The sequence below is a fragment of the Pseudophryne corroboree genome, chromosome 3, assembly GCF_028390025.1.
Source record: "Pseudophryne corroboree isolate aPseCor3 chromosome 3, aPseCor3.hap2, whole genome shotgun sequence".
NCBI classification, from domain to species: Eukaryota; Metazoa; Chordata; class Amphibia; order Anura; family Myobatrachidae; genus Pseudophryne; species Pseudophryne corroboree.
Genome location: NC_086446.1, coordinates 444,315,310 through 444,341,160, shown reverse-complemented (window position 1 = coordinate 444,341,160; position 25,851 = coordinate 444,315,310). Strand labels below are relative to the sequence as shown.

General features: G+C 46.6%; 1 protein-coding gene across 3 annotated transcripts in view; it reads right to left on the bottom strand.

Moving 5' to 3' along the window:
- NCOA5 (nuclear receptor coactivator 5) overlaps positions 1-25,851 on the bottom strand; it is a 79,382-nt gene that overhangs the window by 28,556 nt on the left and 24,975 nt on the right. For 2 of the 3 annotated variants that reach the window (XM_063960461.1, XM_063960462.1), the window contains exons 2-3: positions 2,151-2,334; positions 1,154-1,261 (exon numbers count right to left, since the gene is read on the bottom strand). The exons of the other annotated variant lie outside the window; for it this stretch is intronic. In XM_063960461.1, the coding sequence (XP_063816531.1) occupies positions 1,154-1,261; positions 2,151-2,313 (271 nt within the window). In that variant the 5' untranslated portion in view covers positions 2,314-2,334. The remainder of the gene's footprint in view (positions 1-1,153; positions 1,262-2,150; positions 2,335-25,851) is intronic. 3 annotated transcript variants of the gene reach the window in all.

Here is a 25,851-nt window from a genome sequence, read left to right as displayed (position 1 = left end):
GTGTGTTCTTTAATATCAGTGAAGCCTTCCCAAAACACACAGACAAACAAGCTATCTTGAGACCAGTGTATAAGATGAGGAGGAGGAAGAGAAGAAAAAAAAAAAAATCTGATCCCTCGTGATTTGTGAGAATACGCTGCACGGTCATATTTTTAGTCAGGTAACATGTAGAAAGGCACATTCATCTGACTTAGTCAGACAAGTTCCTCAAAATAAACATAACCCAGCAGTTCTCAGACTCTGGCTCTCCATCCACTAAATTAGTGCTTTCCTTTACTGCAGTGAGCCATAAAGCAGCACCAATAATAAGCTGATGCATTCAGCAGGTGAATTTTATTTTAGCCAGGTTACTGTACACTGCATCCGGCGCCATGGCAGGGGCATCACGGCGAAGAGGAGTTACAATGGCGGAGAAACAAGAGCAAGGAAGGTTTTTCTTCTTTCAGGAAACTGCCTCCCCTTGACAATTAAAATGATGCTTCAATTGCAGAAATATTTGGATGGTTTTTTTTCCGTTATACACCAAAAAAAAACGGGGGGGGGAAAAAAAACCAAACACATTCTTGAAAAGGAACATTTATTTCTTCCAGGCAATCTATAAGGGTTGTAGGACGTCAGATCTGAATTACATATATTTCTTGGCAATAGACAATACCATCCACACCAACCTGGGGCATCAATTTGTATAATGTATTCATCAGAGCACACAAAGTAATGGGGAAGGCAAGACCATGTAATGAGGAGTACGGGATGTATAAAAATTATCTCCAAATTTTGGATTATTTGTGTCACTTCTAATGAGCTCCTGGTCAGTGTTTGTCTCAAATAATTTTCAAAGAGCCATAATTTAGCTTAATAGAAGTACAGTATCTGTATTCCATTCAGTGCAAGGTTTTCTGGAATACATCTAAAAATCCCACATGTAAACTCTTCTAGTCAGACCATTAACAGGCCCAGTAAACTGAATGATCATAACACTATATATTTCTTGGCAACAGCAAATAGCAATTGAATCTGCTCCTCTTACGAGAAAATATATGAATATGTCAAAACATGCAGAGACCCATCACCCCCCCAAAAAATAATAAGACAGCATTCTGAAGGCAAATTTTTAATTTAATTTTTGTGCCAATAACTACAGAATTAGCCTTACCTAATCTATACCCTTTATAAATACGACCATTTTCAGCAATCACAGCAGCATCTGCATCCTCTTGACGTTCATATTGCACGAAACCATAGCCATGAAGCATGGTGAGGGCTGGAAAATGAATAGCAGTTACAGCCAGGAAAAAAGCTCCATCAGGGTGCTATAGCCAGAGATGCAGTAAATAAGGATACTTAGCCATTTTAAGCTAAAGCAATAGGAAAGTGGAGCAAAAAGTTCAGAAATGGCTTGAATCCTTTACATAGTATTAGGTGTTTTTTTTTTTTTAACATTTACTAAAACACTGAATATGTAACAACGTTAACTTTAGATAAATTAAAAAATTTAAACATATTTCCCTTAGACAATATGGTGGCACAGTGGTTAGCATTACTGCCTTGCTGTTGTGTATTCGATTCCAATCAAGGCACTATCAGTGAGGAGTTTGTATGGGTTTCCTACATGTGTTCTAGTTTACTACCAAAGTGCAAAAACTGGTATGTTAATTGGCAATAGAGGTTTTTCAATTTATAATGTAAGTTCCATTGTGGCTATGACTGATGCAATTGCTGCATAATATACCATAGTATAGTAGCAATTCTTTTTGTTGTGCTTTTTTTTTTTTAAACAGATTGCCAAATAAAATAATGATTAAGGTCAGAGGCTACTTAAAATGACGTTGCATCGTACAAGAGTGCAATTTTTCTTAAAAATATAGCCAAACTTGCGTCACTAGGGTAGTTGCAACTAAAATTACATTTTACAATAGCTGAAATAGCAACAGCTACTATGAATATAATGAAGCACTGTAAAATTACAGTTCATGTTAAACTCAATGAATTAGACTGACAAATTAAAAGCTTCCAATACAAAAGTAATAATATTCTACATCTGCTTAAAAAGGTAACATTTATTTCAAGATAAAAAAAAAAAAAAAAATACATATAAAGTTACTGCATGTCTTCTGGTAATTTCCTATTAAAGAGTATAAAACAGTACTAACCACTAATCTTTCCATATCTGGAAAACATTTCTTCCATTTCTTTTTTAGTCATGCGGCTTGTGGGTAAATTGCCGACAAAAATTCTTCGGTCTAACTCGTTGGGATCTTCACTGTCTGTTCGATTCCCTGAAAGGCCAGCTTTCTTGTTCTTTCCGCGAGACATGGTTGACAAATTCCAAAGGAACTTCGCAAAAGAAAAAAATGGCCATGCATAATTTTGAAAATAAGATACAGCCAACACACAGAGTTCAGCTTTCCAAAATGTGGATTCAATATTGTTGAAGACAGCTGTATGTCCTCATTTCACAGTGACTTTGCCACATAGCATATTTTATTGTTTGTTGCAATGTCCCTCGTTAGACAAGAGCTCGTTTAAAGATCTGCAGTGTGACTACCTGAAATTTTCCTTTTTAAGAGGATGGACTGGTCACATTAACGTATTTCTTAGGGTCGGTACACACTACAACAATCTTGGCACGATATGTAGTTTCTGGGCAAATCAGAACATATTGGCTGGATTGTTCAGTGTGTACCAGCGATTGCGCGATCCCGCAGGTCGCATGCAACATGTTCTGGTTGGGAGTACTCCATGGCCTTCCAGATGATATTATTTGCGATGCCATGCTGGCATTGTACATTGCGTCGTTGTCCCCTGCATTGTGCGTAGGATCAGTCGGGAACAAAATTGATCTAATGTGTACCCGACCTTAGGGTGATTAAATACCATGCAATGCGTTGCTGGGCATCGCACATATCAGCCACATTAGTGCCAACATAACAAGTTCCCCTGTGCACCACTATGAGGTGTAAATGGAAACTTTGCAATGCAGATGGAAGTGAGATGCCTTCCTGACAATGGCTTCAATGCCAATTAATTGAATTCATCCCAGTCTGAAATCGTAGTTCTCCTTTTTTGTTTCACACTAGTTTAAATGATTTAAGAAAAAAATAAAAAACACTAAAGTACATTGCAAATATTTAACTGTATGGGAAGGCCCATGTTTCCTTCATACCCAATTCACTGGTAAAGTTAAAATAATGAGTCAATGAAAACCAATAATGAAGAATATATCTTAAAAGGACTAGCTCAAGAAAAAGCATCCAGCCATTTCTCATACATTATGTTTTAATTTATTGTAAAATTGCAAAACCGATGTGTACACAGAAGCGAACCCAACAAAATCTTTGTAAGTGAAAAGCCCAACTACTACAAAATTCTGCATAGTAAACACAGCCAGACCTTTGATAAACAGATAATTAGCGTTGACAAAGATAAGTGGTTCTCAAGACGCTAGTCGAACGTTTCCCTTATGATTTTTTATTAAATGAAGCATGGTTTTGGATGCGCTGGTATCTCTCTACTTGGGGCATAATGTAATTTCTACTGCATGCAACAGTAGGGAGTCAGCAGAGATTAAGCGGCGCCTTGAGGATTCCGCAGGTCAAACAAATAAACAGGGTTTGCAGTATTTACCAAGATTGCAAAATTAGCCAAGGGGGGGGTAGAATCTGACAAGCCACACTAGCATTTGAAATGATTGAGCTGCCTGCAGTAGCAGCAAAATAGTTTTGTTACAAAGTATCCCCAGCAGATCCTATTCATGTACTTCACATAAGCCAAACACTGAAGCATTAAAATGGGAAATTCACCGCCTTGCCACTTGGAATTAAAATGCAAGGGGATTGGGAGAAAATGCACACAGGTGGGAATTTAATTGTCGTCATCTCACCTTGATCTCCAGTCTAAAGTAAAAGGGAAATCACAGGGGTGATAGTCAATTGATCTATCATTATTGCGCTGATCGCGACAATTGGTGTCAGGTTTCGCTGTGTAAAGCAGCAAGCTGAAATGTCCGCATTGGCTGCCAATCGCGTCCGAACTAAGCTACAATTGATTAGCTCCATTGAATGCCAACTGCTGGTGCGAATTATATTTGAATTTCGCCAATAATGTTAAACCGCGAGCACAGGGTACAGAACCCACATCTAAGTGAACCAGCCTCTTATATAGTTAGGTGTACAATCACTTAATGAATTGCCTTTTTCAAAACCTTTTCATGTGTGTATCTATTATACTTCAAACGTGGTGGAAAATAATTTTAAAAGCCATTTACAGTTTGGGGTACAATAGTGAGCTCATATTTGAGAACAGCCCCTACAAGAGAGACAGGTCAAGAATTTCTTAGTTAATATAAACAGCACTTGAAGCATTTTGACATAAATAAGAGGTGGCCCATAATTGTGAAACACCCTTCTAAAAAGGAAATAAGTAAGGAAATATTAATCCAGTGTCTACACATATGGTATGAGCCATACTCCCATATGTGTAGACACTGGATTAATATTTCCTCACTTATTTCCTTTTAATAAGGGTGTTTCCACAATTATGGAACACCCTCAGTAAACGATAAGTATGAAGAGGGGTACACAGTCGTCCATGCTTAAATTCTAAGCAATCTGACTAGATTGTATAGAAATTAAGCATGGATCTCTGTGTGTAGGGTGCCGGCGACAAGTATGCGCGGCCCCACGCGTCGCTACTGCTGACCCTAGATTTGGCATGCATGCCAAATCTACTGAGATAGCTCATTTCACCGCTTGGTGAAATGAGCGTAGTCGTCCCCAGCACACATCGCGCCTTAGCGGGGGAGAGATGCATGCTAGAACGCTTAGCACACATCTACCCCATGTGTGTACATGGCTTTAGAACCCAGAACTGGTTTATGAAGTCCAATTAAGTTACCTTAGTAGCACAACTTGCCTTGTCAATGTAGTAGTCTAAAGGGCCCTACACACTGGGCGACATGACTGCACGATATGAACGATCTCGCTCATTAATGAACGAGATAACGTTCATATCGTGCAGTGTGGAGGCTCCAGCGATGAACGATGCGCGGCCCCGCGCTCGTTCATCGCTGGTCCGTCGGCTGTACATGCAGGCCAATATGGACGATCTCGTCCATATATTCCTGCACTTCAATGCAGCCGGGTGACGGGGGGAGTGAAGAAACTTCACCCCCCCCCCCCCCCCGCCGCCGGGTCGCCCGTCGGCCGTATCCGCCGTCGGGCAGCTCGGCCAGTGTGTAGGGCCTATTAGTCTATCCACAAACCAGAATAAAGCAAGACCGTTGATTATTTTCATGCCTGTGAGCAGTGACCACAGTATCGCACATTCAGGTATCTCAGACACCTTAAAAAACACAGGCACTCCATAATAACAGCACCTTTTATACACATGAAATTAACCACTCAGAACAACAATCATAAGAATAAAAATTAGCTTCGGGGGTTAGGGTGTATATAATCATGGGATTTTTTTATTTATTTATTTTTTGCTACATAGCGTAGGAGCCAAGTTAATTGTCTCCCTGGCCACCACTTGATGGCGCCCAACGGGGCAATACAATTGTTGCCCTCTTCAGGCATGCATGCAGCTGAGACATGTCAGCTTGCAGCCTCCTGACATGCGAGCTGAAATGTGTGTAAACGCTCTGGTTTGAGTGCCTTAACCTGTACTTTAGACAACTAGCTGCTTTGCTTAGTTAAATCAGGTACGAATGGGCACACAATTGAATAGACTCGGTGGGCACCCAATATGTTTTGGCGACCAATAAACAATTGAATCAGCCCCTGTGACTTTACAAAGCAAGCTTGAGATGTGGGTATGCTATGGCAAAGCCATTCGTAAAACTTTATACCCAAAACTGGCAGCTTTACACGAAAAAAAAAAAAAAAATACACTTTGTAGAATTAAGCTATGCTAACTGGTCAATTGAGGAACCAAGTCACACTGACCAAGAAGCACTCAGTGCTATTAGAGCGAGTGCTAATGGAGTGTAGCTGCTGAAACAAAGGATTGTTTTATAGTGTTGGTGAACCACTGCACTAATGACTGCTTAGAGACATGCCAGGTCCTTTAGCTAGCATCGTAGCATACCATATCACCATCTAACTGGAGCTATAAAAGTCTAAAGTGCCTTGTTGAAGTATTCACACAATTTGCATTTTTCATGTTTTATTGCCTCACAAACTGGAATAAAAATGGATTGTTTGAAGGTTTCGATCATTTCATTCACAGAAAATGCCTACAACTTTGCTTCACAAAAAAAAAAAAAAAAAAAAAAAGAAGAAGATTTTACTTACCGGTAAATATATTTCTCATAGTCCGTAGTGGATGCTGGGGACTCCGTAAGGACCATGGGGAATAGACGGGCTCCGCAGGAGACATGGGCACTTTAAGAAAGAATTTGGATTCTGGTGTGCTCTGGCTCCTCCCTCTATGTCCCTCCTCCAGACCTCAGTTAGAGAAACTGTGCCCGGAAGAGCTGACAGTACAAGGAAAGGATTTTGGAAATCCAGAGCAAGACTCATACCAGCCACACCAATCACACCGTATAACTTGTGATAAACTTACCCAGTCAACAGTATGAACAACAACAGAGCATCAGTTCAACCCTGATGCAACAATAACATAGCCCTTATTGCAGCAATAACTATATACAAGTATTGCAGAAGAAGTCCGCACTTGGGACGGGCGCCCAGCATCCACTACGGACTACGAGAAATAGATTTACCGGTAAGTAAAATCTTATTTTTTCTAACGTCCTAGTGGATGCTGGGGACTCCGTAAGGACCATGGGGATTATACCAAAGCTCCCAAACGGGTGGGAGAGTGCGGATGACTCTGCAGCACCAAATGAGCAAACACAAGGTCCACCTCAGCCAGGGTATCAAACTTGTAGAACTTTGCAAAAGTGTTTGAACCTGACCAAGTAGCCGCTCGGCACAGCTGTAATGCCGAGACCCCTCGGGCAGCCGCCCAAGAAGAGCCCACCTTCCTAGTGGAATGGGCCTTAACCGATTTTGGCCGCGGCAATCCAGCCGCAGAATGAGCCTGCTGAATCGTATTACAGATCCAGCGAGCAATAGTTTGCTTTGAAGCAGGAGCACCAAGCTTGTTGGAAGCATACAGGATAAACAAAGATTCTGTTTTCCTGACTAGCCGTTCTGGCTACATAAACCTTCAAAGCCCTGACCACATCAAGTAACTCGGAATCCTCCAAGTCAGTAGTAGCCACAGGCACCACAATAGGTTGGTTTATATGAAAGGATGAAACCCCTTTTGGCAGAAATTGTGGACGGGTCCGCAATTCTGCTCTATCCGCATGGAAAACAAGATAGGGGCTTTTATGTGACAAAGCCGCTAATTCTGACACACGCCTAGCCGAAGCCAATGCATGACCACCTTCCACGTGAGATATTTCAATTCCACCGTTTTGAGTGGTTCAAACCAGTGGGATTTCAGGAAACTCAACACCACATTAAGATCCCAAGGTGCCACCGGGGGCACAAAAGGAGGCTGAATACGCAGCACTCCCTTCACAAACGTCTGAACTTCAGGTAGAGAAGCCAGCTCTTTTTGAAAGAAAATGGATAGGGCCGAAATCTGGACCTTAATGGAACCCAATTTCAGGCCCAAAGTCACTCCCGACTGTAGGAAGTGAAGGAAACGGCCCAGCTGGAATTCCTCCGTAGGGGCATTCCTGGCCTCACACCAAGCAACATATTTTCGCCATATACGGTGATAATGTTGAGCTGTCACGTCCTTCCTAGCCTTCATCAGCGTAGGAATGACCTCATCTGGAATGCGTTTTTCCGCTAGGATCCGGCGTTCAACCGCCATGCCGTCAAACGCAGCCGCGGTAAGTCTTGGAACAGACAGGGCCCTTGTTGCAACAAGTCCTGTCTTAGAGGAAGAGGCCACGGGTCCTCTGTGAGCATTTCTTGCAGATCTGGATACCAAGTCCTTCTTGGCCAATCCGGAACAATGAGTATTGTTCTCACTCCTCTTTTTCTTATGATTCTCAACACCTTGGGTATGAGAGGAAGAGGAGGAAATACATAGACCGATTGGAACACCCACAGTGTCACCAGGGCGTCTACAGCTATCGCCTGAGGGTCTCTTGACCTGGCGCAATACCTCTGTAGTTTCTGGTTTTGGCGGGATGCCATCATGTCCACCTGAGGCAGTTCCCACCAACTTGCAAGCTGTGCGAAGACTTCTTGATGAAGTCCCCACTCCCCCGGGTGGAGGTCGTGCCTGCTGAGGAAGTCTGCTTCCCAGTTGTCTACCCTCGGGATGAACACTGCTGACAGTGCGCTTACATGATTCTCCGCCCAGCGAAGAATTCTGGTGGCTTCCGCCATCGCCACCCTGCTCCTTGTGCCGCCCTGTCGGTTTACATGAGCCACAGCAGTGATGTTGTCTGACTGATTCAGAACTGGTTGACCGCGAAGCAGGGCCACTGCTTGACGTAGGGCGTTGTAAATGGCCCTTAGTTCCAGGATGTTGATGTGAAGGCAAGTCTCCTGACTTGACCACAGACCTTGGAAATTTCTTCCCTGTGTGACTGCTCCCCACCCTCGGAGGCTTGCATCAGTGGTCACCAGTACCCAGTCCTGAATGCCGAAACTGCGGCCCTCGAGAAGGTGAGCACTCTGCAGCCACCACAGGAGAGACACCCTGGCCCTGGGGGATAGGGTGATTAACCGATGCATCTGAAGATGTAATCCGGACCATTTGTCCAGTAAGTCCCATTGAAAGGTCCTCGCATGGAACCTGCCGAAGGGAATGGCCTCGTACGATGCCACCATCTTTCCCAGGACTCGAGTGCAGTGATGCACTGACACCTGTTTTGGTTTTAATAGGTCCCTGACCAGTGTCATGAGATCCTGAACCTTCTCTATCGGGAGATAAACCCTTTTCTGGCCTGTGTCCAGAATCATGCCCAGGAAGGGCAGACGAGTCGTAGGAACCAACTGCGACTTTGGAATATTCAGAATCCAGCTGTGTTGCCGAAACACTTCCAGAGAACGTGCTACGCTGATCAGCAACTGCTCTCTTGACCTCGCTTTTATGAGATAGTCCAAGTATGGGATAATTGTGACCGCTTGCTTCCGCAGGAGTACCATCATTTCCGCCATTACCTTTGTAAATATTCTCGGAGCCGTGGAGAGACCAAACGGCAACGTCTGAAATTGGTAATGACAATCCTGTACCACAAACCTGAGGTACGCCTGATGAGGTGGATAAATGGGGACATGAAGGTATGCATCCTTTATGTCCAGAGACACCATAAAATTCCCCCTTTCCAGGCTTGCAATGACCGCTCTCAGCAATTCCATCTTGAACCGGAACCTTTTTAAGTACACGTTCAGGGATTTTAAATTCAATATGGGTCTGACCGAACCGTCCGGTTTCGGTACCACAAACATGGTCGAATAATAACCCTTTCTTTGTTGAAGGAGGGGAACCTTGACCACCACCTGTTGAAGATACAATTTGTGAATTGCAGTTAACACTATTTCCCTCTCTAAGGGGGAAGCTGGCAGGGCCGACTTGAGGTATCGGTGAGGGGGCATCTCTTCGAATTCCAGCTTGTATCCCTGAGACACAACATCTATTGCCCAGGGATCCAACTGTGAGTGAACCCACTTGTGGCTGAAATTTCGGAGACGCGCCCCCACCGGGCCTAGCTCCGCCTGTGGAGCCCCAGCGTCATGCGGTGGATTTAGTGGAAGCCGGGGAGGACTTCTGTTCCTGGGAACTAGCTGTGTTGTGCAGCTTCTTTCCTCTGCCCCTGCCAAGAAAGGACGCACCTCGGACTTTCTTGTTTTTCTGTGATCGAAAGGACTGCATTTGGTAATATGGTGCTCTCTTACGTTGTGAGGAAACATATGGCAAAAAATTTGACTTCCCAGCCGTAGCTGTGGAGACCAGGTCCGAGAGACCCTCCCCAAACAATTCCTCACCCTTGTAAGGTAAAACCTCCATGTGCCTTTTTGAGTCGGCATCACCTGTCCATTGTCGAGTCCACAGGAACCTTCTGGCAGAAATCGACATAGCATTTATTCTAGAACCTAGTAGGCTAATGTCTCTCTGAGCATCCCTCATATAAAGGACAGCGTCTTTAATATGCCCCAGGGTCATTAATATAGTATCCTTGTCGAAGGTATCAAGTTCCTCAGATAAGGTATCCGTCCAAGCTGCTACAGCACTACACCCAAGCCGACGCGATTGCCGGCCTCAGTAAGGTACCTCAATGTGTATAAATGGACTTCAGGGTAACCTCCGGTTTGCGATCCGCAGCATCTTTGAGGGTAGCCGTATCCTGTGACAGCAGGGCTACCTTCTTGGATAAGCGTGTCAAAGCTTTGTCCACCCTAGGGGAGGATTCCCAGCGTAACCTGTCCGCTGGCGGGAAAGGATACGCCATAAGAATCTTTTTGGAAATCTGCAGTTTTTTATCTGGAGATTCCCAAGTCTTTTCACCTAACTCATTGAGCTCGTGTGAGGGGGGAAAAGTTACCTGCGGCTTCTTTTCCCCATACATATGAACCCTCCTGTCAGGGACTGGGATTTCCTCTGTGATGTGCAACACATCCTTAATAGCTATAATCATATAACGGATGGATTTAGCCAATTTTGGCTGTAACTTTGCATCATCGTAATCGACACTGGAGTCAGAATCCATGTCGGTATCCGTGTCAATAATTTGGGATAGTGGGCGCTTCTGAGACCCTGTCGGCCTCTGCGACATAGGAGCAGGCATGGGTTGGGACCCTGACTGTCCTAAGGTTTCAGCTTTGTCTAACCTTTTATGCAAGGAATTAACATTATCATTCAAAACCTTCCACATATCCATCCAATCAGGTGTCGGCGCCATCGGCGGAGACACCACATTCATTTGCTCCCACTCTGCTTCCACATAGCCTTCCTCATCAGACATGTCGACACAAGCGTGCCGACACACCACACACACACACAGGGAATGCCCTTTTTCGAAGACAGTTCCCCCACAAGGCCCTTTGGTGAGAGAGAGAGAGAGAGTGTGAGTATGCCAGCACACACCCCAGCGCTATATAACCCAGGAATAACACAGTAACTTAATGTTAACCCAGTAGCTGCTGTATTTATGTTTTTAGCGCCTAATTATGTGCCCCCCCTCTCTTTTTACCCTTTTTCTACCGTGATCTGCAGGGGAGAGCCTGGGGAGCTTCTTCTCAGCGGAGCTGTGGAGAAAAAATGGCGCTGGTGAGTGCTGAGGGAGAAGGCCCGCCCCCTCGACAGCGGGCTTCTGTCCCGCTAAAATACATATCTTTATGGCGGGGGCTCATACATATATACAGTGCCCAACTGTATATATGCTTACTTTTGCCAACAGAGGTCCATTTGCTGCCCAGGGCGCCCACCCCCCTGCGCCCTTACAGTGACCGGAGTATGTGAGGTGTGTATGGAGCAATGGCGCACAGCTGCAGTGCTGTGCGTTACCTCATGTGAAAAACGGAGTCTTATGCCGCCGATTTCGAAGTCTTCTTTGCTTCTCATACTCAACAGCACCCAGCTCGTCCAGGCACAGATTCAAACGGAGGTCTGGAGGAGGGACATAGAGGGAGGAGCCAGAGCACACCAGAATCTAAATTCTTTCTTAAAGTGCCCATGTCTCCTGCGGAGCCAGTCTATTCCCCATGGTCCTTACAGAGTCCCCAGCATCCACTAAGACGTTAGAGAAATAAATAAATAAAAATCTTCAAACAAAATAGGACAAAATAACAGAAAACTTCGGCGTGCATAACTATTGGATTGAGATCTGGGCTTTGACTATGCCATTCCAGCACATTTAAATGTTTCCCCTTAAACCACCCGAGTGTTGCTTTAGCAGTATGCTTCGGGTCATTGTCCTGCTGGAAGGTGACCCTCCATCCAAATCTCAAATCACAGACAAACTGAAACAGGTTTAGCTCAAGAATATCCCTGTATTTAGCACCATCCATCTTTCCCTCGACTCAAAACAGTTTCCCAATCCCTGCTGCTGAAGGACATCCCCACAGCATGATGCTGCCACCACCATTTTTCACTGTGGGGAAGGTGTTCTTGGGGTGATGGGATGTGTTGTTTGGCCAGACATAGCGTTTTCCTCGGTGGCCGAAAAGTTCTTAGTTTTAACACTAAGTAATGGCTTTTTTCTGGCCACTCTTCCATAAATCCCAGCTCTATGGGGTGTACAGCTTATTGTGGTCACATGCGCAGATACACCAGTCTCTGCAGCTCCTTCAGGGTCTCTGTGCTGCCTCTCTGATTGATGCCCTCCTTGCCTGGTCTGAGTTTTAGTGGTCGGCCCTCTCTTGGCATGTTTGTTGTGGTACCATGTTCTTTCCATTTGAAGACTATGGATTTGATGGTGCTCCGGGAAACCATCAAAGATTTGGATTTTTATTTATTTTATTTTTTTAGAACCCAACCCAGACTTGTACTTCTCAACAGATTTGTTCCTGACTTGTTTGGAGAGCTCCTCGGTCTTCATGGTGTGATGCCTCTTGCTTAGGGGTGTTGCAGCCTGCGGGGCCTTTCAGAAAAGGTGTGTTTATACTGACAGATCATGTGACACATCGATTGTACACAGGTGGACTTCATTTCACTAATTATGCGACTTCTGAAGGTAATTGGCTGCACCAGAACTTTTGAGGGGCTTCATAGCAAAGGGGGTGAATATATATGAAACTAGACCATTTTGTGCATATCCATCACATAAAAATAAGATTTTACTCACCGGTAAACCTATTTCTCGTAGTCCGTAGTGGATGCTGGGACTCCGTAAGGACCATGGGGAATAGCGGCTCCGCAGGAGACTGGGCACAACTAAAGAAAGCTTTAGGACTACCTGGTGTGCACTGGCTCCTCCCACTATGACCCTCCTCCAGACCTCAGTTAGGATACTGTGCCCGGAAGAGCTGACACAATAAGGAAGGATTTTGAATCCCGGGTAAGACTCATACCAGCCACACCGTATAACTCGTGACACTATACCCAGTTAACAGTATGAAATATAACTGAGCCTCTCAACAGATGGCTCAACAATAACCCTTTAGTTAGGCAACAACTATATACAAGTATTGCAGACAATCCGCACTTGGGATGGGCGCCCAGCATCCACTACGGACTACGAGAAATAGATTTACCGGTGAGTAAAATCTTATTTTCTCTAACGTCCTAAGTGGATGCTGGGACTCCGTAAGGACCATGGGGATTATACCAAAGCTCCCAAACGGGCGGGAGAGTGCGGATGACTCTGCAGCACCGAATGAGCAAACTCTAGGTCCTCCTCAGCCAGGGTATCAAACTTGTAGACTCTTGCAAAAGTGTTTGAACCCGACCAAGTAACAGCTCGGCAAAATTGTAAAGCCGAGACCCCTCGAGCAGCCGCCCAATAAGAGCCCCTTTCCTCGTGGAATGGGCTTTCACAGATTTAGGGTGCGGCAGTCCAGCCGCAGAATGTGCAAGTTGAATCGTGCTACAGATCCAGCGAGCAATAGTCTGCTTAGAAGCAGGAGCACCCAGCTTGTTGGGTGCATACAGGATAAATAGCGAGTCAGTTTTCCTGACTCAAACCGTCCTTGAAACATATATTTTTCAGGGCCCTGACTACATCCAGTAACTTGGAATCCTCCAAGTCCCAAGTAGCCGCAGGCCCCACAATAGGTTGGTTCACATGAAACACTGATACCACCTTAGGAAGGAATTAGGAACGAGTCCTCAATTCCGCCCTATCCATATAAAAAAAAAATCAAATAAGGGCTTTTGCATGATAAAGCCGCCAATTCTGATACACGCCTGGCCGACACCAAGGCCAACAGCATGACCACTTTCCACGTGAGGTATTTTAGCTCCACGGATTTAAGTGGCTCAACCCAATGCGACTTCAGGAAATCCAACACCACGTTGAGATCCCACGGTGCCACTGGAGGCACAAACAGGGGCTGACTATGCAGCACTCCCTTAACAAAAGTCTGAACTTCAGGCAGTGAAGCCAGTTCTATTTTGGAAGAAAATTGATAGAGCCGAAATCTGGACCTTAATGGAACCCAATTTTAGGCCCATAGTCACCCCTGGCTGTAGGAAGTGCAGAAATCGACCTAGCTGAAATTCCTCCGTTGGGGCCTTCCTGGCCTCACAGCACGCAACATATTTCCGCCATATGCGGTGATAATGGTTTGCGCTCACTTCTTTCCTAGCTTTAATTAGCGTAGGGTTAACTTACTCCGGAATGCCCTTTTCCTTCAGGATCCGGCGTTCAACCGCCATGCCGTCAAACGCAGCCGCGGTACGTCTTGGAACAGACAGGCCCCCTGCTGCAGCAGGTCCTGTCTGAGCGGCAGAGGCCATGGGTCCTCTGAGATCATTTCTTGGAGTTCTGGGTACCAAGCTCTTCTTGGCCAATCCGGAACGATGAGTATAGTTCTTACTCCTCATTACCCTGGGTATGAGAGGCAGAGAAGGGAACACATACACCGACTGGTACACCCACGGTGTTACCAGAGCGTCCACAGCTATCGCCTGAGGGTCCCTTGACCTGGCGCAATATCTTTTTAGCTTTTTGTTGAGGCAGGACGCCATCATGTCCACCTGTGGCCTTTCCCAATGGTGTACAATCATTTGGAAGACTTCTGGAGGAAGTCCACACTCTCCCGGGTGGAGGTCGTGTCTGCTGAGAAAGTCTGCTTCCCAGTTGTCCACTCCGGGAATGAACACTGCTGACAGTGCTAACACATGATTTTCCGCCCATCGGAGAATCCTTGTGGCTTCTGCCATCGCCATCCTGCTTCTTGTGCCGCCCTGTCGGTTTACATGAGCGACCGCCGTGATGTTGTCTGACTGGATCAGCACCGGCCGGTGTTGAAGCAGGGGTCTAGCCTGACTTAGGGCATTGTAAATGGCCCTTAGTTCCAGAATATTTATGTGTAGGGAAGTCTCCTGACTTGTCCATAGTCCTTGGAAGTTTCTTCCCTGTGTGACTGCCCCCCAGCCTCGAAGGCTGGCATCCGTGGTCACCAGGACCCAGTCCTGTATGCCGAATCTGCGGCCCTCTAAAAGATGAGCACTCTGCAGCCACCACAACAGCGACACCCTGGCCCTTGGAGACAGGGTTATCCGCCGATGCATCTGAAGATGCGACCCGGACCACTTGTCCAACAGATCCCACTGGAAGATCCTTGCATGGAACCTGCCAAATGGAATTTCTTCGTAAGAAGCTACCATCTTTCCAAGGGCTCGCGTGCATTGATGCACAGACACCTGTATTTGTATTAGGAGGTCTCCGTCTAGAGACGACAACTCCTTGGACTTCTCCTCCGGGAGAAACCCTTTTTACTTGTTCTGTGTCCAGAACCATACCCAGGAACAGTAGACGCGTCGTAGGAACCAGCTGCGGCTTTGGAATATTCAGAATCCAGCCGTGCTGTTTTAGCACTTCCCGAGATAGTGCTACTCCGACGAACAACTGCTCCCTGGACCTCGCCTTTATAAGGAGATCGTCCAAGTACGGGATAATAATTTCGGCCATTATCCTGGTAAATACCCTCGGTGCCGGGGACAGACCAACGGCAACGTCTGGAATTGGTAATGACAAACCTGTACCACAATTTTGAGGTACTCCTGGTGAGGAGGGTAAATAGGGACATGCAGGTAAGCATCCTTGATGTCCAGTGATACCATGAAATTCTCCAGGCTTGCAATAATCGCCCTGAGCGATTCCATTTTGAACTTGAACCTTCGTATATAAGTGTTCAAGGATTTCAATTTTAGAATGGGTCTCACCGAACCGTCTGGTTTCGGTACCACAAACATTTTGGAATAGTAACCCCGGCCTTGTTGGAGGGGTACCTTGATTTCACCTGCTGGAAGTACAGCTTGTGAATTGCCGCCAGTACTACCTCCCTTTCTCCGAGGGCAGCAGGCAAGGCTGATGTGAGGTAACGGCAAGGGGGAATCGCCTCGAACTCCAGCTTGTATCCCTGTGATACTACTTGCAGAACCTAGGGATCCACCTGTGGGCAAGCCCACTGGTCCCTGAAGTTCCCGAGACGCTCCCCCACCGCACCTGTCTCCACCTGTGGAGCCCCAGCATCATGCGGTGGACTCAGAGGAAGCGGGGGAAGATTTTTGATCCTGGGAACTGGCTGTCTGGTGCAGCTTTTTCCTTCTTCCCTTGTCTCTGTGCAGAAAGGAAGCGCCTTTGACCCGCTTGCTTTTCTGAAGCCGAAAGGACTGTACCTGAAAATACGGTGCTTTCTTAGGCTGTGAGGAAACCTGAGGTAAAAATTTTTCTTCCCAGCTGTTGCTGTGGATACGAGGTCCCAGAGACCATCCCCAAACAATTCCTCACCCTTATAAGGCAGAATCTCCATGTGCCTTTTAAAGTCAGCATCAGCTGTCCACTGCCGGGTCTCTAATACCCTCCTGGCAGAATGGACATTGCCTTAATTCTGGATGCCAGCCGGCAAATATCCCTCTGTGCATCCCTCATATATAAGACGACGTCTTTAATATGCTCTATGTTAGCAAAATATTATCTCTGTCTAGGGTATTAATATTGACAGGGTATCAGACCACGCTGCAGCAGCACTATTCATGCTGAGGCAATTGCAGGTCTCAGTATAGTACCCGAGTGTGTATATACAGACTTCAGGATAGCCTCCTGCTTTTTATCAGCAGGCTCCTTCAAAGTGGCCGTATCCTAAGACGGCAGTGCCACCTTTTTTGACAAACGTGTGAGCGCCGTATCCACCCTAGGGGATATCTCCCAACGTGACCTATCCTCTGGCGGGAGAGGGTATGCCATCAGTAACTTTTTAGAAATTACCAGTTTCTTATCGGGGGAACCCACGCTTCTTTACACACTTCATTCACTCATCTGATGGGGGAAACAAAACACTGGCTGCTTTTTCTCCCCAAACATAAAACCCCTTTTATGTGGTACTTGGGTTCATGTCAGAAATGTGTAACCCATTTTTCATTGCCGAGATCATGCAACGGATGTTCCTAGTGGATTGTGTATATGTCTCAATCTCGTCGACACTGGAGTCAGACTCCGTGTCGACATCTGTGTCTGCCATCTGAGGTAACGGGCGTTTTTTGAGCCCCTGATGGCCTTTGAGACGCCTGGGCAGGCGCGGGCTGAGAAGCCGACTGTCCCACAGCTGTTACGTCATCCAGCCTTTTATGTAAGGAGTTGACATTGTCGGTTAATACCTTCCACCTATCCATCCACTCTGATGTCGGCCCCACAGGGGGCGACGTCCCATTTATCGGCCTCTGCTCCGCCTCAACGTAACCTTCCTCATCCAACATGTCGACACAGCCGTACCGACACACCGCACACACACAGGGAATGCTCTGACTGAGGACAGGACCCCACAAAGTCCTTTGGGGAGACAGAGAGAGAGTATGCCAGCACACACCAGAGCGCTATATAATGCAGGGATTAACACTATAACTGAGTGATTTTTCCCCCAATAGCTGCTTGTATACACATATTGCGCCTAAATTTAGTGCCCCTCCTCTCTTTTTAACCCTTTGAGCCTGAAAACTACAGGGGAGAGCCTGGGGAGCGGTCTTCCAGCTGCACTGTGAAGAAAAAATGGCGCCAGTGTGCTGAGGGAGTTAGCCCCGCCCCTTTTTCGGCAGACTTTTCTCCAGCTTTTTTCAGGAATTCTGGCAGGGGTAATTTATCACATATATAGCCCTGGGACTATATATTGTGATGATTTGCCAGCCAAGGTGTTTATATTGCTGCTCAGGGCGGCCCCCCCCCAGCGCCTTGCACCCATCAGTGACCGGAGTGTGAGGTGTGCATGAGGAGCAATGGCGCACAGCTGCAGTGCTGTGCGCTACCTTGTTGAAGACCGAGGTCTTCTGCCGCCGATTTTCCGGACCACTTCTTGCTTCTGGCTCTGTAAGGGGGACGGCGGCGCGGCTCCGGGACCGAACGATCGAGGTCGGGTCCTATGTTCGATCCCTCTGGAGCTAATGGTGTCCAGTAGCCTAAGAAGCCCAAACTATCTCCAGTCAGGTAGGTTCGCTTCTTCTCCCCTTAGTCCCGCTTCTTCTCCCCTTAGTCCCTCGCTACAGTGAGTCTGTTGCCAGCAGATCTCACTGTAAAATAAAAAACCTAAAATATACTTTCTTTCTAGGAGCTCAGGAGAGCCCCTAGTGTGCATCCAGCTCAGCCGGGCACAAGATTCTAACTGAGGTCTGGAGGAGGGTCATAGTGGAAGATGGACTCCCAATTCTCCACTTCTGGGATGAAGATGGCATAGATCATCCGCTTACCGGGTGATTCTTGCAGTTTCTGCCATGTGACTTTTGGTTTTGTTCTGTCAATTTACATAGCAATGATAATGGAGTTGTCCAACTTGACTCAGGCTTTCTCTGAAGGACACTAAGCTTGCGAAAGGGATTTGCCACTGCCTGTAACACACTAATTGTCAGGATTCCTCCCTGGAACAATAACCCTTTATCTAAAACAGTGCAAACACTGGCCTAGCAGACCTTTCAGATGAAACAGGACAATAACTCCCAAATCTAAATGACTTGGACTGCTTGGACTTAAGGTGTGTACACATAGTGATATCTTTGCTTTCGATTTGTACTATACAGTCAGAATCGCAAGGAAAGTTAGTGCAAATTGCAAGGTGCTGGCAACCTTGCGATCACGATGTGCACTCAAGGCTAGATAGTACACTATATAGTCAAGATTGACTTGCCTGTACAGACTATCTAGTACAAAGTATAGTCAAAATTGGCACTTAGTCAAAATCGGTGCTTCTGGGCTCTGGGAGAGTTCAAGGGAAACCACATAGTTAATATCCCACCGTGTTTATGCACCTTAAGGCCGGCCTACTGACTGAAGTGTTGGGTAGTAGTTAGAAAGACTTATGGGAACTGAGAAATACGACACGTATGCTCCGGTCAGAATTCCATGAAGCTGAAGAAAGCGTGCCATGGTGGTTAGAAGGTGCCTTCAGGACGTCATGAAGCCTGCGTATTGCCTGGTCTGGGAAAAGGACATCTTGCCGACTGAGGACCATAAAAGCAGCCTTCACTGGGTTGTTTGCCCCTCAATTGCTGGAGCACTTTCCTGGCCTGAAAACTGACAAACCTAGGAGCCCCTGATTTAGTAGGCAATACTGATAAAGGTTATTACCTCCAGCAGCATGAAAAATGATGCAATATAATTCTGAACCAAACAGGGTCTCACCCACAAATGAAATAGCTTTCAATGTATTTCTGGGTGCTAGATCATGACCAAAGTCAAAAGGTAGTGTCTAGCAGAAACAGCCATAGCCGAAAATAAGAATTTACTTACCGATAATTCTATTTCTCGGAGTCCGTAGTGGATGCTGGGGTTCCTGAAAGGACCATGGGGAATAGCGGCTCCGCAGGAGACAGGGCACAAAAAGTAAAGCTTTACGATCAGGTGGTGTGTACTGGCTCCTCCCCCTATGACCCTCCTCCAAGCCTCAGTTAGGTACTGTGCCCGGACGAGCGTACACAATAAGGAAGGATTTTGAATCCCGGGTAAGACTCATACCAGCCACACCAATCACACTGTACAACCTGTGATCTGAACCCAGTTAACAGTATGATAACAGCGGAGCCTCTGAAAAGATGGCTCACAACAATAATAACCCGATTTTTGTAACTATGTACAAGTATTGCAGACAATCCGCACTTGGGATGGGCGCCCAGCATCCACTACGGACTCCGAGAAATAGAATTATCGGTAAGTAAATTCTTATTTTCTCTATCGTCCTAGTGGATGCTGGGGTTCCTGAAAGGACCATGGGGATAATACCAAAGCTCCCAAACGGGCGGGAGAGTGCGGATGACTCTGCAGCACCGAATGAGAGAACTCCAGGTCCTCCTTAGCCAGGGTATCAAATTTGTAGGATTTTACAAACGTATTTGCCCCTGACTAAATAACCGCTCGGCAAAGTTGTAAAGCCGAGACCCCTCGGGCAGCCGCCCAAGATGAGCCCACCTTCCTTGTGGAATGGGCATTTACATATTTTGGCTGTGGCAGGCCTGCCACAGAATGTGCAAGCTGAATTGTATTACACATCCAACTAGCAATAGTCTGCTTAGAAGCAAGAGCACCCAGTTTGTTGGGTGCATACAGGATAACAGCAAGTCAGTTTTCCTGACTCCAGCCGTCCTGGAACATATTTTCAGGGCCCTGACAACATCTAGCAACTTGGAGTCCTCCAAGTCCCTAGTAGGTGCAAAGCAACACAATAAGCTGGTTCAGGTGAAACACTGACACCACCTTAGGGAGAGAACTGGGGACGAGTCCGCAGCTCTGCCCTGTCCGAATGGACAAACAGATATGGGCTTTTTTGAGAAAAAAACACCAATTTGACACTCGCCTGGTCCAGGCCAGGGCCAAGAGCATGGTCACTTTTCATGTGAGATGCTTCAAATCCACAGATTTGACTGGTTTTAAACCAATGTGATTTGAGGAATCCCAGAACTACGTTGAGATCCCACAGTGCCACTGGAGGCACAAAAGGGGGTTGTATATGCAATACTCCCTTGACAAACTTCTGGACTTCAGGAACTGAAGCCAATTCTTTCTGGAAGAAAATCGTCAGGGCCGAAATTTGAACCTTAATGGACCCCAATTTGCGGCCCATAGACACTCCTGTTTGCAGGAAATGCAGGAAACGACCGAGTTGAAATTTCTTTGTGGGGCCATCCTGGCCTCACACCACGCAACATATTTTCGCCACATGTGGTGATAATGTTGTGCGGTCACCTCCTTTCTGGCTTTGACCAGGGTAGGAATGACCTCTTCCTGAATGCCTTTTTCCCTTAGGATCCGGCGTTCCACCGCCATGCCGACAAACGCAGCTGCGGTAAGTCTTGGAACAGACATGGTACTTGCTGAAGCAAATCCCTTCTTAGCAGCAGAGGCCATAAGACCTCTGTAAGCATCTCTTGAAGTTCCGGGTACCAAGTCCTTCTTGGCCAATCCGGAGCCATGAGTATAGTTCTTACTCCTCTACGTCTTATAATTCTCAGCACCTTAGGTATGAGAAGCAGAGGAGGGAACACATACACCGACTGGTACACCCACGGTGTTACCAGAACGTCCACAGCTATTGCCTGAGGGTCTCTTGACCTGGCGCAATACCTGTCCCGTTTTTTGTTCAGACGGGACGCCATCATGTCCACCTTTGGTATTTCCCAACGGTTTACAATCATGTGGAAAAAACTTCCCGATGAAGTTTCCACTCTCCCGGGTGGAGGTCGTGCCTGCTGAGGAAGTCTGCTTCCCAGTTTCCATTCCCGGGATGAAACACTGCTGACAGTGCTATCACATGATTTTCCGCCCAGCGAAAAGTCCTTGCAGTTTTTGCCATTGCCCTCCTGCTTCTTGTGTCGCCCTGTCTGTTTACGTGGGCGACTGCCGTGATGTTTTTCCCACTGGATCAATACCGGCTGACCTTGAAGCAGAGGTCTTGCTAAGCTTAGAGCATTATAAATTTACCCTTAGCTCCAGTATATTTATGTGGAGAAAAGTCTACAGACTTGATCACACTCCCTGGAAATTTTTTTCTTGTGCGACTGCTCCCCAGCCTCTCGGGCTGGGCTCCGTGGTCACCAGCATCCAATCCTGAATGCCGAATCTGCGGCCCTCTAGAAGATGAGCACTCTATAACCACCACAGGAGAGACACCCTTGTCCTTGGATATAGGGTTATCCGCTGATGCATCTGAAGATGCGATCCGGACCATTTGTCCAGCAGATCCCACTGAAAAGTTCTTGCGTGAAATCTGCCGAATGGAATTGCTTCGTAGGAAGCCACCATTTTTACCAGGACCCTTGTGCAATGATGCACTGTTTTTAGGAGGTTCCTGACTAGCTCGGATAACTCCCTGGCTCTCTCTTCCGGGAGAAACACCTTTTTCTGGACTGTGTCCAGAATCATCCCTAGGCACAGCAGACGTGTCGTCGGGATCAGCTGCGATTTTGGAATATTTAGAATCCACCCGTGCTGTTGTAGCAGTATCCGAGATAGTGCTACTCCGACCTCCAACTGTTCCCTGGACTATGCCCTTATCAGGAGATCGTCCAAGTAAGGGATAATTAAGATGCCTTTTCTTCGAAGAAGAATCATCATTTCGGCCATTACCTTGGTAAAGACCCGGGGTGCCGTGGACAACCCAAACGGCAGCGTCTGAAACTGATAGTGACAGTTCTGCACCACGAACCTGAGGTACCCTTAGTGAGAAGGGCAAATTTGGGACATAGAGGTAAGCATCCCTGATGTCCCGGGACACTATATAGTCCCCTTCTTCCTGGTTCGTTATCACTGCTCTGAGTGACTCCATCTTGATTTGAACCTTTGTAAGTGTTCAAAAATTTTTTTTTAGAATAAGTCTCACCTAGCCTTCTGGCTTCAGTACCACAATATAGTGTGGAATAATACCCCTTTTCTTGTAGTAGGAGAGGTAATTTAATTATCACCTGCTGGGAATACAGCTTGTGAATTTTTTCCCATACTGCCTCCTTGTCGGAGGGAGACCTTGGTAAAGCAGACTTCAGGAGCCTGCGAAGGGGAAACGTCTCGACATTCCAATCTGTACCCCTGGGATACTACTTGTAGGATCCAGGGGTCCTGTACGGTCTCAGCGCCATGCTGAGAACTTGTCAGAAGCGGTGGAACGCTTCTGTTCCTGGGAATGGGCTGCCTGCTGCAGTCTTCTTCCCTTTCCTCTATCCCTGGGCAGATATGATCTTATAGGGACGAAAGGACTGAGGCTGAAAAGACGGTGTCTTTTTCTGCAGAGATGTGACTTAGGGTAAAAACGGTGGATTTTCCAGCAGTTGCCGTGGCCACCAGGTCCGATGGACCGACCCCAAATAACTCCTCTTCCTTTATACGGCAATACACCTTTGTGCCGTTTGCAATCTGCATCACCTGATCACTGTCGTGTCCATAACATCTTCTGGCAGATATGGACATCGCATTTACTCTTGATGCCAGAGTGCAAATATCCCTCTGTGCATCTCGCATATATAGAAATGCATCCTTTAAATGCTCTATAGTCAATAAAATACTGTCCCTGTCAAGGGTATCAATATTTTTAGTCAGGGAATCCGACCAAGCCACCCCAGCTCTGCACATCCAGGCTGAGGCGATCGCTGGTCGCAGTATAACACCAGTATGTGTGTATATACTTTTTATGATATTTTCCAGCCTCCTGTCAGCTGGTCCTTGAGGACGGCCCTATCTATAGACGGTACCGCCACTTGTTTTGATAAGCGTGTGAGCGCCTTAGCCACCCTAAGGGGTGTTTCCCAACGCGCCCTAACTTCTGGCGGGAAAGGGTATACCGACCCTAATTTTCTATCGGGGGGAACCCACGCATCATCACACACTTTATTTAATTTATCTGATTCAGGAAAAACTACGGTAGTTTTTTCACATCCCACATAATACCCTCTTTTGTGGTACTTGTAGTATCAGAAATATGTAACACCTCCTTCATTGCCTTTAACGTGTGGCCCTAATAAGGAATACGTTTGTTTATTCACCGTCGACACTGGATTCAGTGTCCCTGTCTGTGTCGACCGACTAAAGTAAACGGGCGTTTTAAAACCCCTGACGGTGTTTTTGAGACGTCTGGACCGGTACTAATTGTTTGTCGGCCGTCTCATGTCGTCAACCGACCTTGCAGCGTGTTGACATTATCACGTAATTCCCTAAATAAGCCATCCATTCCGGTGTCGACTCCCTAGAGAGTGACATCACCATTACAGGCAATTGCTCCGCCTCCTCACCAACATCGTCCTCATACATGTCGACACACACGTACCGACACACAGCACACACACAGGGAATGCTCTGATAGAGGACAGGACCCACTAGCCCTTTGGAGAGACAGAGGGAGAGTTTGCCAGCACACACCAAAAACGCTATAATTATATAGGGACAACCTTATAATAAGAATTTACTTACCGATAATTCTATTTCTCGGAGTCCGTAGTGGATGCTGGGGTTCCTGAAAGGACCATGGGGAATAGCGGCTCCGCAGGAGACAGGGCACAAAAAAGTAAAGCTTTTACCAGATCAGGTGGTGTGCACTGGCTCCTCCCCCTATGACCCTCCTCCAGACTCCAGTTAGGTACTGTGCCCGGACGAGCGTACACAATAAGGGAGGCAATTTGAATCCCGGGTAAGACTCATACCAGCCACACCAATCACACCGTACAACTTGTGATCTAAACCCAGTTAACAGTATGATAACAGAAAGAGCCTCTTAAAGATGGCTCCTTAACAATATAACCCGAATTTGTTAACAATAACTATGTACAGTATTGCAGATAATCCGCACTTGGGATGGGCGCCCAGCATCCACTACGGACTCCGAGAAATAGAATTATCGGTAAGTAAATTCTTATTTTCTCTATCGTCCTAAGTGGATGCTGGGGTTCCTGAAAGGACCATGGGGATTATACCAAAGCTCCCAAACGGGCGGGAGAGTGCGGATGACTCTGCAGCACCGAATGAGAGAATTCCAAGTCCTCTTTTGCCAGGGTATCAAATTTGTAGAATTTTACAAACGTGTTTTCCCCCGACCACGTAGCTGCTCGGCAGAATTGTAATGCCGAGACCCCTCGGGCAGCCGCCCAAGATGAGCCCACCTTCCTTGTGGAATGGGCCTTAACAGATTTAGGCTGTGGCAGGCCTGCCACAGAATGAGCAAGTTGAATTGTGGTACAAATCCAACGAGCAATCGTCTGTTTAGAAGCAGGGGCACCCAACTTGTTGGGTGCATATAGTATCAACAGCGAGTCAGATTTTCTGACTTCAGCCGTCCTTGAAATGTATATTTTTTAAGGCTCTGACAACGTCCAACAACTTGGAGTCCTCCAAGTCGCCAGTGGCCGCAGGCACCACAATAGGTTGGTTCAGGTGAAACGCTGATACCACCTTAGGGAGAAAATGCGGACGAGTCCTCAGTTCTGCCCTATCCGAATGGAAGATTAGATAAGGGCTTTTATAAGATAAAGCCGCCAATTCAGATACTCTCCTGGCGGAAGCCAGGGCCAGTAACATAGTCACTTTCCATGTGAGATATTTAAAATCCACCTTTTTCAATGGTTCAAACCAATGGGATTTGAGGAAATCTAAAACTACATTTAGATCCCACGGTGCCACCGGAGGCACCACAGGAGGCTGTATATGCAGTACTCCTTTAACAAAAGTCTGTACCTCAGGAACTGAGGCCAATTCTTTTTGGAAGAATATTGACAGGGCCGAAATTTGAACCTTAATAGATCTCAATTTGAGACCCATAGACAATCCTGATTGTAGGAAATGTAGGAACGACCCAGTTGAAATTCCTCCGTCGGAACACTCCGATCCTCGCACCACGCGACATATTTTCGCCAAATGCGGTGATAATGTTTCGCGGTGACTTCCTTCCTTGCCTTAATCAAGGTAGGAATGACTTCTTCTGGAATGCCTTTCCCTTTTAGGATCTGGCGTTCAACCGCCATGCCGTCAAACGCAGCCGCGGTAAGTCTTGAAAGAGACAGGGACCCTGTGTCTACCATTGGTCTTTCCCAACAGTTTATTAGCATGTGGAAGACTTCTGGATGAAGACCCCCCTCTCCCGGGTGAATATCGTGTCTGCTGAGGAAGTCTGCTTCCCAGTTGTCCACGCCCGGGAAGAACACTGCTGACAGTGCTATTACGTGATTCTCCGCCCAGCGAAGAATCTTGGCAGCTTCTGCCATTGCACTCCTGCTTCTTGTGCCACCCTGTCTGTTTACATGGGCGACCGCCGTGAT